Consider the following 12804-nt stretch of genomic DNA (forward strand, 5'->3'; position numbering starts at 1 on the left):
TCTATCATCAGAAGATGTAGGGAACAGTATAGAAAGGTCTAATAGAGAGCCCAGGGCATGACCGAGTCACTAAGGCACTTACCATGCAAACACAAAGACCCAAATTTGATCCTCAGAACCCATGTAAAAATGACAGGGAGTGGTAGGTCCCATGTAATCCCATCACTGAGAAGGCAGAGACAGAAGGATCCCTGAGCCCCGCTATTCTACCTTTCTGACCTAACTGGTGAGTGGCAGGCTATTCAGAGACCCCTTCCAAAAGGGGTGGACAACACTCACGTAGTTGCCACCTGAGGCTGTCCTCTAGCCTTTACACACATATACATGCACATGAACCTGCACACATATATGGACTGTTATACACATGAAAATGTGTATATATACGTACATTAAAAAAGGGCCACATATAAAATAACTGGGCAGAGGCAAATTAAAATAGCAGCCTCTGCTCTCAATTTACATGTGGTTCTAATGTCTGTCAACCATAGGTCAGTGTCTAAATAATAACTACAGCCCAGAGGCTTGGCTGCTGATCCCTATACTGCCCCCACAAAATGCATCCTTAACTCTAAGGCCAGCTACTGAGCTGTTACCCATGGCCATGGTCAGGGTTGGAGGTGGGGATGAGAACAGAGCAGGCTGGGTAGTGAACAAAGCAGCCACTGAACATGGCAAGCATACACGCAGGTAAGGTGACTTCGGCACATCAGCTTTTCAACAACCCTTCTCTGGAGAAACCAAGGAGGATAGACTTGGCTGATTCAGCGGGAAAGGAGCAGAATGCTTCCTGAATATCTAGTTCCCCAAAGACTGTGCTGCCAGGTCAGCTTTGAATACAGGGCTCTTAAGCTCCAGGGCCTAAGCACTGCAAGAGGCCTTGCCTGCATGGCGAGAGGGACTCACCACAGGGAGGCACTGGTGAGCCGCAAAGGGAATTGCAAAGGCCCAAAGATGTTGAGTTGGAATGATTAATTAGCCTCAGCAGGCCTCGCACCACGTTTACCTATTTGAACCAGCGCAGCACCATTTTCTAGGAACTGGTCCACTCTAGATCCTGCGCCTCAGCCATAGCAAGAATAAGAACTAGGAGTTAACGATAAGGATGACAGAAATAATTTAATAATTACATTCTGTCAGGCCTTATTGCTATCTGATGGGCCACTGAATTCAGTCTAAACTGGCCTATTACAATACGTTCATTTTCCTTGTTAGTTATTGGCTCAGGCGTGATACAGCTTTTGTTATGAGTGACAGGGCTGGGCCCTCCTTTCTGGGATGCTGTCTGTCTCAGGCAACGCCTGTACCATGTGTTTAAGCCCACGAGAGGACAGCCAACCACTTACAAAGAACTTGGGTCAGAACCCTGACACAAAACCCCCTCAGAAAGCCATCTCAGGATCCTTCAGGATAGGAAATACCATTTCCTTAGTGTTTGAGCTGTTTTACTTGGGACTTAGAGCTGAACACAGCATGAATGGAAGGGAGGGAGTGTCTACTTGGAATTGGGTAAGAATTCTCCTTCACACAATCTACATGGCCACTGGCTAGAGCTGGGGTGACAGAGGATAGGTAGCCTTTAAGTTTTGAAGGGACTCTTCCAGCCACACTTGTGATTTGAGAAGCCACAGCACAGGCCAAGAGTTGCTTAAATTTCAACCCTAAAAGGGAGGGATTTCAAATAACCACACCAAATATCTTGCATATTGTTATGATAAAGCATGTGGGTGAACTTGGCAGATTCCATGTCAGCGAGGTTGACCGAGGTGGAGGGACAAACATGCCTGACAGACAGAGACAGAGCTTAAGTGAGCAATATGAAGCATATAGTCTTAAACAATACAACAGTTTATCCCACATTTTAGAACTGTAGGCAAAGAAATAAACATGACGAGTGAAAAAGCAGTATTCTCAATTCTAGAAAACTTAAGGCATTCTATGTCAACATCCATTTCCTGCTTACCATAAGACCTATTAAATTGGTTGTTTACCTGTTAACTATAGACTTAAGACTGGCAAAAAAGTTTTTTATTGCTTGTCTTTGTTGCAATCTTACCACTTCTGCTGTTAAGAGGAGAAAATGATGAGATGGTATGTGCAACTTACAGAGAATCAACTCACAACCCAAAGGGACACTGCCTGGCAAAAGCTTAACTTTTTTCCTATTAATATTTTTTTATTCCAATCCCAGTTTCCCCTTCCTCCTCTCCTCCCATCTGCTCCTCAGAGAGAGTAAGTCCTCCCTTAGGAAGTCTACTAAGTCTGTTCCATCATCTCGTTGAGCAAAAGCTTAACTTTTTGACAAGGACAATTTTAATATGAAGATTATAGGGGATGGGATACCACAAATGCAGTCCGAGTGCATCAGAAAACAGTGGACGGGCTCAAGAGATGGCCTAACAGTTAAGAGAACCTGCAGAGGACCCAGGTTTGGTTCCCAGTACCAACATGGTGTCTTACAACCATCCACAGTTCCAGTTTCAGGGGACCTGGGATCCTCTTCTGACCTATGTAGGCAACAGAAACCACACATGGTGCACACACATGCAAGCAAAATGCTCATAAAATGTAAATGCTGTTTTTAAAGGCAGCAGAAGTAGGTGTGGGGAAAATTCACAGCCTTAACCAGTAACCCTTCCTCATGGACTCAGTTATGTCACAACATGTATTTCTTTTTTTTTTTTCTGGGTGGTCTGATTTTTTTCATTCATTTATTTAGCTCATAAATAAAGTCATGCACAATTATGATACAGAATACAGTATGTTAACAATAGCATGGCTAAATTAAACCAATTAACATGTTATATCACACATATTCATCATTTTTGTTTTGAGAACACTTAAAGTATACTATCTCACAACTTTTAAAATACAGCATATTGTTATCAACCATATTTATCATGCTCTCAGTAGACCTCAAGACTTCAGAGAGTCCATGCCTCTTGTCCTACTGCAGTTTTATACATGTACTTCTTAGCACAATGGAAAAGCTGCCTCTAAAACTGTCACAGAGTAAGAACACCCGTATCAGACCCACTTCACTGAACAGAGAACCGCTCTGAAAGAACAAACAAAAAATGACTAGCTGGAAGTAGTACTGTTTCCAAAAATCTCTGGCTCAATGTTTTCTCTTTTCCTGTCTTCCAAATTCTATTGGCTAATTCTCAGGATCGTGTTCATCGCTAATTCCTTTAGCCACATTCTGGTCCAAGTGTCCCTGGGTAACCTTGCTCTTCATGGTTAAGCCTCTGAAAATCTCTCCCAGTCTTGTTCTCTCCCCAGTATAAGAGCATGTCTGCACCCACCTTAAAGTGCTGTGAACAAAGTGCTGCCCTTTAAAGCAACATGACTAGAACTCACATATAGCCATGCTGACTGAGCCCGATTTTGTCTCTGTAGGTCATCAGCTCCAAGTACCCAGGTCCAAAATAAAACTCCTGCACAATTCACCTTCTAAACACCCTACCAGTGTTATCACCATCAGACTTTAAGCCTCCTAACACTTACTCATCCCTCTTAGTTTCTCCCCTAATGAGTGATTGAGTCATACATTTATTTTTTTAAATGGCCTGTCACTCTGCGGTGGGGATCCCGTTGCCCAAGTCACTTATTTAGCTACTTCATTTCTAGCTCTTTCCTTTAATATTCTTTTCTGTGATCCTCCAGGTCCCAAGATTTCCTAACTCTTATGTCAAGGTATAATAAGTTTTCCAACTACAGTGGTAACATCATTAGCCCATGTTCTATGCATTTAGCCCTGTGCTGGAGAATTCCTGGAAATTATCTCATGTACTCTCCGCAGCCGTCCCATAAGGCACATTACTGTCTTTTCTCCACACACGGAGGCTACAGGAAGAGTTACGTGGACTGCCCAGGTCACCCAGCAAATAACAGCTCACAGCAGCCTTCACAGCTGTGCAGCTTCACTCTGACCCTGTTCCTGGCCACTCTGTGCTGCACTGTTGCCAGCTCTTAGACTAAGCAGCTTCAGTGATACAGTGCTTCCTCCCAGCACATGTCTAAATTCTCTTTCTTCACTCATGGAACAGGTTGCGATTTTATACCATCCTGCCTATCAATATATTTCCCATCACCATCACCCCCTGGTAAGCCAAAAAGGTCCCTCACCAGCCCCAAACACCCAATGCTCACATTTGCTCACGGTGTCTCTGGTGGAATTTGCTCTATTCTCCCAACCTGCGATCATTGCTTAGTCCCACCCACAAGCAAAGCCCAGACTCCACATCCTTTCTGAAGCCTCCCAAAGACATTGTGCCCTACTCATTGTTCCTCACCGAACTTCACAGACTAAAAGTCCAAAAGGACTTCCGCACAACTCGGCTTGGTTCCCTGAGCCACAGAAGTCCTTATAGTCAGGAAGCAGGAGTGTCACACTGGTCACGGTGCTTTCCTCAGGTGTAGTGTGACCCTCCAGGGGAGGACTCACTTATGTCTAGAAATGTTGCCGATGTGGGTGTCGGGCCATTATCCCCTTACAAAGTGATGAACATAGAGGATGCCTTGGCTGTCATAAAGTTTCTTATCAAGGCAGTTTACTTTATGAATAAGTCACTACTATAAGAAAAGACAACATTAGTACCTTTGGGACTATTGTCATTGTAAGGGCTCATAATAATACTGCTCACAGTAGCAAGTCCTAGCACTTTGGTAAGGTGTGTTTATCTACAACCTGTTAGTACAGCCAGTCCATAGCTGTCCTATGAAAATGGTGGTGGGGGGGGGCAGTGATCCACAGGATGGATCTGAAAGGCCATGGTTCTGAAAGGGGCCTCTTAGATGCAGCTGGCAGACCTATGTTTGAAAGTGGATTACTGTGCACACTGACAGGGTGATTCCACGCTATCCAGCATTTAGCATGTCTGCCAAAACACTGCAACTTACCAGACTTAACATGACCAACTCATCCAGACATACAATAGCTTACACCATCAGTACAAACAGAATCTGGATGCTTCCAGGGAGCTGGCCGGTCATTTTAAACACAAGGCACCCCCTTTTTCTATACACTAGAGCTCTGTTGACAGGTGGCTCATAGCTGTTTTGATAGAGGTTACAGGGCCTGGCCATAACTGGAATTTGGGAAAGGCTTAGGCCAGCCGATGTGACTATTTCCGCATGGCTTATTCTTCCTTTACTATAGACATGCTGTGTGGATGGGCCTGCTGAGCTTCCTACAGCGGTGGTTAACAAGTGTGAGTTCTACTAACCAGGTGGGACACAGAGTAGAAATCCAGATTTGAAGTCACTTCTTGTCACTCAAATGCTGAGGTCTCCAGGAGATATCCTTTGAAAACCACTATCTCTAGGAGCCTAATTTAGTCATAAAGTCAAAGATTCTTCATCACTGGCTACAACTGAGTCATTTAAAACTTGTTCTCAACCACAGACACAATTCAGAATCAAACAGCAATTTTCATACCTCTTTGTGTGTGTGTGTTTGTGTGTGTGTGTGTGTGTGTGTGTGTGTGTGTGTGTGTGTGTCTAAGACCCTTTTGGAACCAAGTGGAAATCCATCCTACCTTATTTTACTGAGACCACATTGAGTTAGTGCTAATCTGAAATTTAGTAGCTATTTAGATAAACCAGAAGCCAGGTGCAAAGATAACTATGGCTGGCCCAATGTAAGCCTTCAAGTGGTTTTATTCTAACAGGCTTCCTAGAATTAACAGAATTTACAACTTGTTTTAAAACACATTTCTTTGGCATAATTTTGAAAAATTACTTTATAATTTAGGTTACAGCATGAGTTTCTAAAACAAAGAAATATCTTTTTTTTTTTTTTTTTTTTTTTTTTTTTTTTTTTTTTTTTTTCGAGACAGGGTTTCTCTGTGGCTTTTGGAGGCTGTCCTGGAATTAGCTCTTGTAGACCAGGCTGGTCTCGAACTCACAGAGATCCTCTGCCTCTTGAGTGCTGGGATTAAAGGCGTGGGCCACCAATGCCCGGCGAAAATCCCAATTTTTAGCTCACTTGAAATGGTTATACTGTCTATAAATCTGAATTATTTCAAGTATATCCTATTAGTTGATAAAACTCATAACCCCAAATTAGCAATGTTATCTTGGAGCATACACTTATGCCAAGATAAACACAGTCAAGCTATTCCTTCCTAATGAACACATTTATTGAAGTGAGACCAGAAAGACATAAAGTCTTATCTTAACTGCAGTTTACCTTGTCATCAGGAAGCACGTGCCAAATAGATATTGTCTTCTCCTCGACTTCGTTGTTGATAGACAGGTAAGAAGGCTGGTAGATTTTGGTTGGCTCTAATATCAATACCTAGAAAGAGTAAGGCAAAGAAACTTGCATTAGTGACAACTGCTACAGTAAATCCAACACCACATGGAAGAGGTTATAGATTTAACAGCTCTGGAAATTGTCTTAACTCTAATGAGTGCCTAGGAGCCTTCTGAGTCTTTCATGATATACAGTTATCCTAAGTTCCATCAATATATCAGCTTTTATTGCTAACAGACTGGAAGTTGTATTTCAAGGCCCATAGTTCAGCTATCCCTGGAGAACTTACTAGTCCATTTTGGAAAGTTTCAGCAGGCTCGATAATTCATGCTTCTACCCACGGCTCTCATGAACTGAGGCAGAGGATCACTGAAAGTTCAAAGCTAGTATGGGTTACATTGAGAGTTCCTGGCCAGCCTAGGCTATAAAGCAACATACACACCTCATTTCCCAAAGCTTAAGTTAATCATCTTGTAATGCACAAGCTACTTCTATTAAAATAAATGTGTCAAAGAATGGCAGAAACATGATAAAAACACTTCTGCACACCAAAAAGATTCTATTTCCAGAATAGAAATTTCAGATCTCTGCTGTCACACTTTATCATAAGGAGCTGGTAGTATGGTTCTTCTACTCATGAAAATGGATTTATAAATAATTTGGGATTTTGTTGAAAGAGTTTTATATATAAAGAATCAGATATAGCTATGAGAAATAATAAAATTATCTTTGCATTGCCTTCAAGATAAAACTGGAGTGTTCAATAAGAGAAATAAAATTTGCTGATATTTTAGAGCTGTATGAAAGGCATGTGACAAGCAAGTCAAGAATCTACATTGAACATGAGTTTTACTGCTACTATTTCACACCAAGTGGGAATGACATCAATATACCATGCACACCCTAAGTTTTAAGTTGTGATAGTTTTGTATAGATCATTAAAAACCATTTTTTTTAAAAAAATTCAGAAAGGTTTGTGGGTATCCTAGGCTGACCTTGAACTTGCAATGACTTTGACCTTCTAATCATCTTGACTCTACCTCCCAGGAGCTGGGATCACAGGCCTGCACCACTGGTTTTGGTGGCACTGGGGACTGAATCCAGGGACTTCAGCATGCTAGGCAAGCATTTTACCAACTGGGCTACATCTCCAGACCCAAGACTTAAATTTTGTATGCAGTTAAGGATGCTTAAAAGGAAGAAAGAGGAACTGGAATGGTTTGGGTTTTTTTGTGCTCTGCTGAATAAAATTACATTCAGAAGTAATCATGAATCAGACAACTTTACCAGATAAAACTGGGAAGAAAAGCCTTCTGAGAGCTCCATTATCAAGAAATAACAAACTCCCAATACACAAAAACACACAATGCAGCCTGAGCAAAGAGGTACAAGAATATGGGTCAGAAAACTTGTTCCCTGCCACAAACTAGGAACTCAATACATTCTTTTCCCTCTAAGTTTACCATAACAGAACATTTACATAACTTAATATACACAGAAATGGAAAGGGGGCAGGAGAACCCCCAAATTTTCCTTTACTGTGTGTACAAAAAGCTTTAGAGCTCACCAATTGATTTCATGATCAGGCCTTTACTATGAAATAAGAGGCTTTACCACAAATCTCACAATTATGGCTTGCGTTCTGACTCAGGACCACACCCCTTACTGTGTGAACCAAGGCTCCAATTCTAGTCAGTCAAGCTCAGTGCTACTGATTAAGACTGAAGATTGATTCTCAAGCAACACTGTAGAAATGGTGCTGTCATATCTGAATGCTGCAGAATATTTAACTATGCAAGGATGTGCTGCGTTTGTTTAACTATATAACGATGTGTTACATTTGTTTATGTTGCAGAATATTTGTTTAATTATGTAAAGATGAGTTGTCTTTGTTTATGTTGTGGAATATTTGTTTAACTTGTAATGATGTGTTGCATTTGTTTAATTATGTAAAGATGTGTTGACGTTTTCCTTGCCTGCCTAAGGCACCTGATTAGTCTAATAAAAAGCTGAATGGCCAATTGCAAGTGAGGAGGCAGAGGCAGGACTTCCTGGCAGGGAGAATAAGTAGGAGGAGGAATTTAGGCTTGGGAAAAAAAAAAAAGAAAAAGAGACACCAGTGAGATGCCAGGGGGCAGCCAGGCAGTTGGACACAGGAAAGTAGGATATACAGAATGAAAGGTAAAAAGCCCAAGGCAAAACATAGATGAATAGAAGCAGGTTAAATTAAAAGAGCTACTGGGACAAGCCTAAGCTAAGGCTGAGCTTTCATAATTAACAATAAGTCTTTGTGTGTTTATTTGGGAGCTGGTTGGCAGCCCAAAGAAAATTCCATTTGAACAACCCTGTGTTTCAGATACTGAAACAAGTAACAGACAACAAAAGATGGGGTTCCCCAAATATTTTTAAGGTTTCTTCACCAACAAATGAGAGCCCTCCTACCCATACCCCAATTCTGTGGGCACAATTCCTTCAGAAAAGCACAGATCAGTGAACTCCCTCTCCTGTTTAACTATGCCTTTATTGTCATCCCACATGTTTCTAATAGATAAATTCTGAACTATGTGTTCTCAACTTGGGACAGGGAACAAAAACAAGGTTATTGTTGCCCAAAGTTTGTGGAGCCCTTGGATCTGCCCTTGAAATGATAAAATAGGAGGAATCTGTGGCAAACATAAGAGAGACACAGAAAGGCAGAGGAATGGCAGGGAAAGGGAAGAAGGGGGGGAGTGAAGGGAAGAAGAGAAAGTAAGGGATGTGAAGAGGAGAAAGGGAAAGGGACAAGGAAAGAAGAAACGAGAAGAGACGAGGGATCAAGAAAAAGGAAACTGAACAGAGCCATGGCACTGAGTACAGCTCATATAAAGTATATACTCTGGCTTTCTGTTTCCTGTATTTCACACTAGTCAACATTACAATGACTGCCGAGTTCACTTATTTGAAGGAGGAGAGCAGGGCAAGGTCTAACAGAATAACTGTTAGCAGGCCTGTATATCCAAGTCTCTCAGAGACTCTGAGCAGCAGACCCCTCCCCCTTCCCTCCTGACTCCTGGCATTAGGCTGTAAGTTGATAGCATCCAGGCTTTGCAAGGGGAAAAGCAACCCTCCTCCTCCCCAAACCTCTCCTGTAGGAGGTAGGGAAAGAGACTAAATCCAACTGAGTATAAAGAAATAAGACCATCCAAATCATTTCACAAACTTTCCAGCATCTTCTGATCATGCTCACGTTTGTTTCCTTTGGAAGACAGAGAAGTAATCATGGAAATGTGAAAAATGGAAGCAATTCCAGTATGCAATTTCTTACATAGTTTCTACTGGGTTTTAGACCAATTTTATAAAATGATAATGTGATCATTCTAATCAAGACCACCAAACTCCCCTAAGCATGAGCCACAGAAGCTGCTACTGTGAGGACAAGATATTACAGTGATTGACACAGAACCTTTCCCTCTAAGAAGGAACCATAAGTGGCCAGGTCCAGATGCAGTGACTTACTACCCAAATATGTGTGTATGTATACATGTACTTACGTCTCTCTCTCCCTCACCTGTCTCTGCTACTTTATGATTTATGTCATGTATATATTTTATATGTTTACCATATGTTCTCCTTATTTCTGCAAACAATATCTTTGCAGTATCTACAATGCTTGTTCATATATGCAAATACAGGAAACCAGGCATTTGATTAATTGGAAAGCAGTTTTTATTGAATTTGGAACTTCTTGGTAGACTCAAGCCTTCCAGAATTGATCCCAAATAAAGTGTAGGAAACTTCAACTGGGCATAGTGATGCATACTTGTTCTGGGGATTGAGGCAGGATGGAAAGTTTGAGGCCAGCGTAATCTACTTGGTAAGACCTTGTCTCAAAAATTTTCAAAAAGCCAAACAGGGTGTGGGTCTGGGTCAGTGATAGAGTGCAGGGGTGTGGTCAGTGGTAGAGTGCAGGGGTGTGGTCAGTGGTAGAGTGCAGGGGAGTTCGTCATTAAGCATGTCTGTCTCACATTGTCAAGGCCTTGGATTAAGTGAGAACTAGAAAACTAGTTTTGATCTCAGAGTAACAACAAAGCATGGGGAAGCAGTTTTGCATTTTCAAGTTATGAATTCTGGAGTAGGAGTGGAAGAAATAAGCACAAAACACTCTATTTTAGTCTCTTGAAAAACAGCCACAAATAAACCATGACGTTTTGAAAAGAAATGGGATTGGTGCAAAACAAACTACCACAAATGAGTCTGCAAGATAACATGTGCCTTTGTGCCTCTGTCCCCGGAACACAATCCCTCTGCCCACGGAACACAATGGCAATGTCCTGCCACACTTGATTCATGACAGTTTTTTTTAAAGAAACAGACCTTGCAAACACAGTTGAAGTTCCCATGGTCCCTTCCATAGTCTCTCTCATCATCCCCTCCCTAGACAGTTTTCCAGAATGCCTGGCAATTCTTAATGCCCACCAGCAAGATCTAAAATGTTCTTGTCTCTGTACAGTTGCCAGCTGTAAAACTTCTACTTATTTGAGTACAGCCAACCAAAAACCATTTCTCACCTTGATCTGTATTTTCCTGTCTACTTAATTAGGCCAATTACCTTTCCATACAATTACCTTCTTTAACTCTCATATTAGGCATCTGTATTACATATTTTTCTTGCTTCATAGTTTTCTATTTTGCATGTTTATGGTGGTCTTTCTTTCTTTCTTTCTTTCTTTCTTTCTTTCTTTCTTTCTTTCTTTCTTTCTTTCTTTCTGTTTACAGTTCAACACATGCTAGGCAGGCCCTATACACTGCATTATATAATCGCAGCCTCCATTTTGGGTGTGTATGTACTTATTGGTGGCTGTCTGTGTGGGTTCACATGTGTATTTGGGTAAGTGTGGTGCACATGTGTGCATATAGCCTGAGGACAAGATCAGCTGGGTTTCCTTAGGAAGGGCTGTCCACTTTTTAAAAGAAAATATTTTTATGTGGGTAGGTGTTTTGCTTGCATGTATGTAGGTGCACCTCATGTGTGCAGTACCCATGGAGGCCAGAAGAGAGTGTCATATGCTCGGAAATGGAATTACAGACCCTTGTGAGCCATCATGTGGGTGCTGAAAGTCAAACCCAGGTCCTCTGGAAGAGTAGCCAGTGTTTTTAACCAATGAGCCATACATATCTCCAGCCCCACACCTTGGTTTTTTGAGAAAAGGTTTCTCACTGGCCTTGAACTCACCAAGTAGACTAGGCTAGCTGGCCAGTGGAACTTCCTGTCTCAGCTTCCCTGATGCTGGGATTATAAACGCACACCACCGGATCAGGCTTTTTTTTTTTTTTTTTTTAATGTGGATTATTTAGGCAGGACTCAGGTTCCCTACCTGCACAGCAAATAATTTATGTACTGGGTATCTCCCTGGCCTCCCCCGTTTAAACATGAAACCAATCAGCATGAGATAATATTTTCTTTGAGGAACTGTGGGTTTTTTCTTGCTTAAGAAAGTCTCTAAGGTGGGTGTGGTAGTGGTGGTGGTAGTGGTATGTACCTATTATGCCAATATTTTTGAAGCTGAAGCAGGAAAATTTCAAGTTCAAGTTTCTTTTTTATTTTTTGTTTTAGATAAGGGCCAGGGGTTTCCCTTAGTGTTAGGGCACTTGCTTAGCTTTGAGTCTGTTATTCAGTCTAGAAAAGAGAAGAGGGAAGGGGAAGGAAGGTGACAGAAATTTTAAAATAGGGGAAAGATTAGAAAGGGGGAAAGAAAAGAAAGTCTTTTTAACTTAGAGTATATAATCTCATAACTTCTCAATATTACCTGGGTCTTGTTTCTTCATTCACTTATATACTAATATTACAACAGACTAAATTACATTGAACTCTTCTAAATGAGTTTGAAATGTTGACTATGGACTGTTTCCTTTCCTGCAGTTTTCTAGCCTATCACGAAGACAGTCAGCAGTCCATTGAACTCTGAGGGGTGTGCTCTCTTCTTTCACCGCCATGTTTATTGCTACTCAGAGCACCAGGGCAAGCTGTCACCTTACTCCAAGATACAGACTTCCCCAGACTGCATATTATCTAGACTACGAAATAGAGCAGAATGCTTTAGTTTGAAAGGCCTTTCAATTAAGGGTCTTGCCAAGCTCAAGGCTTCATGTGGATGTCAGAACAAAGCGTGTTCATTCCAGCAATGGACTTAATTAAATGAAGCAGATGCTCTATCAACAAAAACTAGAAATCAGGGTTTAGGAAAAGAATTGGGAATTGTCACATCCCCTGAGCATGGATGACTGAGATTAGGGAGCTCAAACAAGAGATGTATGACTTAGAGATGGGAAATAATTTACACACAAAGCCAGTCCTGGATTGGATGCCACTGTCATATTACATTGAATATGGTGTATCCCGAGTGCTGTAGGATGGGGATGCATTAGCTGTGAACATGAACTATGCATTTTTAAAAGTGTGTGTGTGTGTGTGTGTGTGTGTGTGTGTGTGTGTGTGTGTGTGTGTGTGTGTTAGCTTAATCAGTAAAGTACTTGCCATACAAGCATGAAGACTTGAATTTGATTCCAGG

General features: G+C 41.5%; 1 protein-coding gene across 3 annotated transcripts in view; it reads right to left on the minus strand.

Annotated features, from left to right (window-relative positions):
• The window catches only part of Map3k5 (mitogen-activated protein kinase kinase kinase 5), a 198847-nt gene that overhangs the window by 65431 nt on the left and 120612 nt on the right, over nt 1-12804 (minus strand). For all 3 annotated transcript variants that reach the window (XM_027401935.2, XM_027401936.2, XM_035440373.1), the window contains exon 11: nt 6191-6298. In XM_027401935.2, coding sequence (XP_027257736.1) covers nt 6191-6298 — 108 coding nt within the window. The remainder of the gene's footprint in view (nt 1-6190; nt 6299-12804) is intronic.

The sequence above is a fragment of the Cricetulus griseus genome, chromosome 2 (assembly GCF_003668045.3).
Source record: "Cricetulus griseus strain 17A/GY chromosome 2, alternate assembly CriGri-PICRH-1.0, whole genome shotgun sequence".
In the NCBI taxonomy this organism is placed as follows: domain Eukaryota; kingdom Metazoa; phylum Chordata; class Mammalia; order Rodentia; family Cricetidae; genus Cricetulus; species Cricetulus griseus.